Source organism: Diplotaxodon limnothrissa, linkage group LG17 (genome assembly GCF_057381915.1).
Source record: "Diplotaxodon limnothrissa isolate DT_005_m linkage group LG17, D_limnothrissa_male_GT1.1, whole genome shotgun sequence".
Classification (NCBI taxonomy): domain Eukaryota; kingdom Metazoa; phylum Chordata; class Actinopteri; order Cichliformes; family Cichlidae; genus Diplotaxodon; species Diplotaxodon limnothrissa.
In genome coordinates this window covers 29332482-29339635 of record NC_140612.1, presented here as the reverse complement: position 1 = coordinate 29339635, position 7154 = coordinate 29332482, and the positions used below count along the sequence as shown (strand labels likewise).

Genomic DNA, 7154 nt, shown 5'->3' with positions numbered 1-7154 from the left:
GTGCAGTAGCTGAACTACCTTTTCCCCAGTTAGCTGTAACTATTAGTTTTCCCCATGAGAGGGTCTAAGTAAGACTGAGCAAACCGCTCCAAATCTTATGCTAATATTTGTAGCATGAGCGAAAGAAGAGCCATGCCAAATATAACATGGCTATTTGGTCTCCAGTTTGGAGGGAACTGTGGCCCCTGGCGGGCTGTGTGTGGTCAGTAGGATATTTTATAGGTTTTGGGGTTTTTTTGTTTCATGGAAAGCGACTCTGTATGTGGATACCTGCAGATTTGTTTTGTTTCTGCTGTGCTGTATAAATTTATAGGTCTTATAGATCTGGAATATTTTTGGGTCACTCGGTAATGTCAGATTGGCTTATTTGTGCTTAAGTATGTTTAATATTTAAAGAGACTGGTTGCTTCTAAGTAATGTATATTTATTTTTCTAAATGAAAAAAACTGTTCCAAAACGAATTTGTAATTCCACATGATATTTTGATGATAATTTCTTGTTTCGAAGAATTACAGACTTTTAAATAACTGTGGCGTAAACCTGACATTTAAATAACACAGACCAGAGCAGAATATTAGGTACAATATGCCTCATATGGCCAAACTTTAAAATCAAGGATCTTTGTTTCATGGTATTATTTTGCCCACAGGTAAATTTTGAATCTAGGAGGAGGGGGGATATTTTCTTAAGGCAGTGATAGTTGAAATGGGGTGAAGGAGACAGACTACAATTTAAGTTCACATTCACTCCTACAGCCAATTTAGCATCTCCAGTTAACCTAATATGGAGGAAGAGGAAGCTGGAGCACACGGCGAAAACCTACTCAGGTACAGGCTGGCTGGTTGATTTGAACCTGGGATGTTCTTGCTGTAGCACAACTACTGCAACCACTCTTCTATACTTTATTTTAGCTCATAAAAGGACCTGACAAGAGACAAGAGTTGCCGATTAATCCAGTTTTCGCTCATATTAATAAAGCTTCTTTGGGCTGATCCCTTATAAGGGGTCACTACAGCGGATGGATATGCATATCTGATTTGACACATTTTCCTGCACCCTCTGAGGGATTTGTGTGTCCTCTCAAGCTCAAACCAGTGATCTTTTGTCTGTTAGGTGAATATGTTAGTCACATTTTTTTCTTTAACATTGATATTAGTTATTAATGGTGTTCCACGCAAAGGGATAAACAAGATGAACAAAATCATCAGGGGAGGGGAAAATCCCTACATGAAAAATCAGAGCATAATTGACTTTTGACACTTTCAACTTAGCATTACACAGATTAGAAAAAATAAATATGTGGTTTGCTTACAAGACTCTCATTCCCACAACTTTAGAATAACCAGAACCTAACCTAATGATGCCCCAAGTGGCCTTGTGTTTCTCAGCTATCAGCAGCAAAGTAGCTGTGGGGATGTTTGTGCATGTCGCAACAGCATTTAAAACCTAAAATTCTAACTCTCAGTTCTAAGATAACTGCTGTAAATATCATGTTGGAAATGTTACAGTAGAGTCACAAAAAATGATATATTTGGCTGTAAGTCAATGGGTTTTATGTTCTAACCAGTGAGTAAGTCATTTGGCCAGGATTCACAGGAATTCTTGTAAAGAAACAAACGGTATTCAGTATCATTGTATGAATGCAAGCCTTTAATAGTCTCACACAGGTTTCCAATCAAAGTGAAGGTCTGTAAAGTGGCTAATTTATGGAAAGGTAACTTCCTGAAAGGCTGATTAAACAGCTAAAACCAATACTCATGTGGCAGATCATGAACCACAACGAATGCTCTTAAGGTGCCGTTGCTGTTATTTAATTTTCCCTAATATAAAAAGCCTCATACAAATTGTAATTTTTGTAAATATCATACTTGAGTATTTTTATTCCTTGATCATTCTGTTCAAATGTTTGTATACTGTAAAATATAACAGCTGCTATTTTGTGTTAGTGATTTGTTTCATATTGGTGATCTTTCCCAAAATTTGTAACCCTTTGTAATTTTCCTATTTTAATAAACACCTTAACATTACACTAAGCTGTATCCGTCTTAGCGCTTGACATATTCCTTTGCGGAATATGTTGCGAGGAACATGCCAGAAACACCATCTCTGAGTCTGTTTACTCCATCTTTTGGCAGTTTGGTCCTTATATCAGTCAGAGAAGCAAATTCTAGTGTATAATAAATACTCTTAAGTGGCTAAAGCAACGGGGGTCATACATACAACAAGGGAAGGAGATAAATAATAACATGTCAGGAACATTTGGATAACAAATTTGGACATCCCAGACTAGAGTGAGGTTCAGTTGAACTTGGATGTGCTTTTCAGCAATTCCTAAAGTTTTAGTTGCTCAATATGAGATAAGATACAGAGAATCCTCCAGATGTAAGATTAATATTTCTGTCAAATTTGTATATGAAGGCTTTTAAAGTAGTGCACTAAGTATTCAGGTTTATTGCTTAAGAAAAAGAAAGCAGTACAACAGATAAAACTACCACATGAAAGCCTTGTAACAAGAATTGGGCATGCCCGCTGCTGTAGACTTTACATACTATTCACTTTGTAATACTGTAGGAGGTCAGAATGGATTTAGTTTTATTTTTCATTAAATATCAGTAGATAAGTAATCTATGAGATCCTGAATTCATGGATACATTTCTCCATCCAGAAAAGGTTAAAACAGCTGAAGAGTTTAGAAGAGGAAATGCTAGCAACCAAAAATATTGGGAAGCACAAGGGCACAATGGGTGCAATCCATATAAAAATGTATCTTGTAAGAAAACCATAGGATATTTTACTATATAAGCACAAACTGTAAAGAAATCACTGGAGCTGAAAAAAAAAAACCTCTTATAAAAGGTCAAATACTGATCTCTGAAATGTGTCATAAATTAGCATAAAAACACTTGAAAACTGCATGTAAATTAAATACATGTGTTCAGTACCTGCTGTTAAAAATTCATATGCAGTCATCCTAAAACTTGCCTCAATTTATGCAAGATTGGTGGATGTTTCAGAAACAGTCACAACACAAACGTGGAGATATCATTTGACTATCTGGCTTCGTGATGTTATATTCCAGTGGGGGTCATTTCGCCAGTAGGCCACTTCCATGCTGCTGACCAAGCTTTTTGTATTCTGAACCCAATCTTTCCCCTGCTGACCAATTATCAGGAAACTCAGAGACTTACTGTCTCCTCACTGTAGTAAAGGGATATAAAGGAACTCAATGCCTCTGCCCTGTTGCAGTCGTAAAAAGTGATACCGAGCGGAGCAGATATCAGGTCGCATTTCAACTTTAGGGTTTTTTTTAGGGATTCTCCCACCGGCTTTTCCTGGACTGAAATCTTGGAAGTGTTCCTTACGCTCCTACACTGACACAAATGTCAAGCCTAACAATATAAAGGAGATCACGTCCATATCATCGTGTGGTAACCTTAAATGATCCATGGAGCAATCGTTTATGTAGGAGTCAAGAAGTCTTTAAAACTGATATATAACTGAGGAGCACAGCAAAGTATTCATTAAAGATTATACTCAGAGATTAAAATGTATCTCTTAATAATCTCTGTCAGTACTAAACTCTACCTTCTTTAACTTGAACCTAACTTTATTGTCCTTGTTGCCCAGCAACAAGAACAATAAAGCTTTCTTCCAAGAAAAAGTTTATTATCATCCTCATCTTATCTATTTTCTCATCCCTTCTGGTGCTATAAAGTCACATTAAGTTTGCTTCATTGCAAATGGGTTTAGTGAATTAATTTAATTATCTTACCAATCAAAAATTACATTGCATGCTAACAGCACAGACCTAAGGAAAAGTGATGAGTCGAGCTGCAGTGCAATTAAGAGGCAAAGGGTGGAAAGGACAACATTGTTGGGTCCATACTTTGTCTCCCTCTACTGGTTGAAAAGTGTCCCTTCAGTCGAGCAATTAAGCAGCAGTCAAAAGCTCTTCCCGCTGATCCACTGGTCTCATTATCAGTCCATGTAGAGATGCTGATTCACATCCGGGACCAACAGAAACTGCTCATTTGTTTGAAACTGACTCCAGGTAAACGGCATTCCCTGCTGGTTCCACTGTTGAATCACAGGGCAGTCTGCCCCCCCTGTCTTTGTTGCCAAAGGGCAGGTTCTCCTCATGTCTGTGTGGTGGGGAACCAGTGGAAAACTGTATCCATCTCTGTGGAGATCCAGAGGAGTTTTGTCTATGTTTTGCATGTCACTCGGCAGATGGGGAAATGAGGATGTCGGACATTCAGAATTCCTCACGGCTGTACGTCAAGGGGGAAAAGATTATTTTCTTTAATTTCTGAAAAGTTATTGCATAGAAATTAAGATAGTACAGTATGTACTTAGGAACAATTGAGAGTAGTGATTTTAAGTGATATTGTGATCCAACAGGCAGGCTTTACCCTACACCTACCCTATTGTTCATATTTAAACGAATAAACACATAAATAGTGAATAGAGTTTACCATCCCTACAAATCCCAAATGACTTGTGAAATCGACATAAATTTATTACATGTTTAACGTATGGCTTCATAGATAGGCAACTTTATATGATGACCAACAGACAGGTAGGAGGGAAAATATTAGAATAATACCTTTTTTGTGCAACCTTAAATTAGTTCATAATCAGGATCATTGGATTCTTAATAGATTTTTAGCAGTTTAGTAAATTCAAACCCAAGCCCATCACAGGGAATGAAACTTTTTATAACATGTACTCTCATCACTGACCTTTATATCATATTCAGCTAAACTACAATCAAGCTAATCTCCAGCTTCTTTAACATCATTCTTAAATACTCTCTATCAATATGAATAAAAATTAAATTGAATGAAAATCCTCATAATCAAACAGAGAGAAAGATTATTAAAGACAGTGATTTGGTCAAAGACAGTTTTCCTGGATCTCACCTGTTTCTGTTGGGAAGAAGCAGCAATTTTGCAGCTTCCTTGCAACAGTGCTGTACGAGGAGCTGTCCGCATTGATTTTTGCCATTCCAGTAGCCTTGGAAACCGCATAAACAAAGTTTAAATACCACAATGTCACCAGACGTTTGTTAAAAACACAGAAATCTCATTTGGAAATTGCCTAGCATTGCCTAGAAATTGCCTAGAAAACTATGCTCGGAAAAACATTCACAGCGGCATGTTTTAAGGGCTCTAAAGTAGATATCACTGGTTTGCACAGTACCTGTTGAGATGTGAAGCTGTATGTCATTGTTGGATTCACAGGAACAAAGTCACTTTGCTTTTCAAAGTCTTCAGCTGCTACAAAGAAACACATTTTAACATCTATGAGGCAAGAATCGATGTGTTCAGGAGGACTTTCCATTACCAGTGTGTTCAGCTCCATTTATTATTGTCCAGTGGTCAAATTATACACATTCTTAACACATCCTTGCCACCCACACTCAGCTCCCAAGTATGTGTGCATCACACACAGACACACACTCACACTTACTCTGCGTACTACCTCTCTGCTTGGCTTCTCTTCTCCATTTAGCACGTCTGTTAGAAAACCAGACCTTTGAGGGACAGAAGCCACACCTCAGGAACAGACAGCTTAAATGTATATGAATTTCGTGATGCTAAAATTGATGAAAAGTCTACCTTGATGGTGTCCTCGGGAAGTTTAATTTCAGCAGATAGCTTCTCTCTTGTGTACATGTCAGCATACTGGCTGCGAGAGAATTCTGATTCAACACAGAGAAATAGATCTTTAACTATTACTGAGTCTAAAAATTATGCATTGTGTTAGTTTGAAATAGCTGTAGAGGTTTTAAGTCACCTTGCTCAAGTGCTCTGCTCTGCTCTGGCGTAAAGGTGGTGCGGATTCTGTGCTGCACACCTTTGGATTTCTGTTTTTTACTGCACTCTGTCTCAAACTTCTCAAACTTCTTTGCTTCTTCTTGAGCCAGAGAATACAAATCTGCACATATGGAAACACACAGACTACATGCAGTTAATATTTATACATTTATGTGTTAAATTGTCATGTTCAGTGATAAAAATTCTGATCAAACTCGATAGTCTTCCTAAACCGTTATAAATGACTTCTCCAAGGACCAAGTTACTTACCCTGCTCAACCCTGACATCAGCGTTGAGGTCCATCCACGATGGTCCGCGGTCCAAGTGGATCTTTCTTAAAATCCTATTTATGGACGACACCTTGCAGAACACAGTGTGCACAAAACACCATCAAGTGCTGGAATCGTTTCAGTGTAGTTAAAGTACATTTGAATTTGAATCTTACTTACGCTGGGGACGTTGGAGGCCTTGCATATCCGCGCCGCTGCGAGACGTTTTCGGATTTCCCAAGCAAAAATAGTCGGATTTTCCCTTTTGCACTGGATGATCGTGGAGATGACACCGGGGGTGAGAAGTCGGGGGCGGCTCCCACCGATGGTCTTGGGTTCCAGGAGTCCTGTGCGCCGGTAGCGGCTCAGGATCTTACTGACGCACCCGTTGGACACCTAAAGATGCAAGTGAGCTCCACTGTGTTAAACAAGAATAATCCGTTGATGCTGCATTTAACATAACATCGCAAAAGCTTATTTTTTCGAAATCCAAAGTTGTTGTTGTTTTTGTTGTTGTTGTTTTTGTTTATCACTATTCAGGTTACCATACCCTGAGTATCCTGGAGATCTGGCTTGGACGGACTCCCTCCAAGGCCAGCTGAATCATTTTTCGTCTCTTGGGTTGTGGGAGCGGTCTTCCGTTGAGAAACATTCCTCCTAACTGGTTGACATTTCCACCACCTTATCACAACACATACTAAATTGGTTATTTTTTCTAATTAACCGAATACAACGAGTCCACTAAAATGTCTTACTGTCGTTCATATCTAATCCATATTCACTGATTTGTAACGAATATAAATAAGTGGTTAAAAAATGAAAATGAACCTTTATTTTCCAGATCAGTGTTCGTTCCGCACATCTCTCCTTGCTCCCAGCCTTGATGATGAAACTGAAGTCAAAACTATAAGAACTTTTTTCCAGAGAGGGGGGAGACCTTGGACTGCAATGTGAAGAATGCGATAAATTAGAATTAACGAAATTGTCGCGGTAACTCCACTCCAGTCTGGTGAACGAATTACAGTGAGAGGAATCCCACCCTTCAGCAGCAATTTATAGACCTGC

The 7154-nt window shown here is 38.6% G+C and overlaps 1 protein-coding gene across 1 annotated transcript; it reads right to left on the bottom strand.

The window, feature by feature from the left end:
• Positions 1-3978: 3978 nt before the first annotated feature.
• Positions 3979-6951, bottom strand: pax4 (paired box 4). The gene is made up of 10 exons (XM_085376337.1): positions 6918-6951; positions 6640-6770; positions 6270-6485; positions 6090-6180; positions 5800-5940; positions 5622-5704; positions 5473-5536; positions 5203-5279; positions 4923-5016; positions 3979-4271 (listed from the first exon to the last, which is right to left on the bottom strand). The coding sequence occupies exons 1-10, from the start codon at positions 6949-6951 to the stop codon at positions 3979-3981; spliced, it is 1224 nt and encodes a 407-aa protein (XP_085232463.1).
• Between the last annotated feature and the right edge of the window lie 203 nt (positions 6952-7154).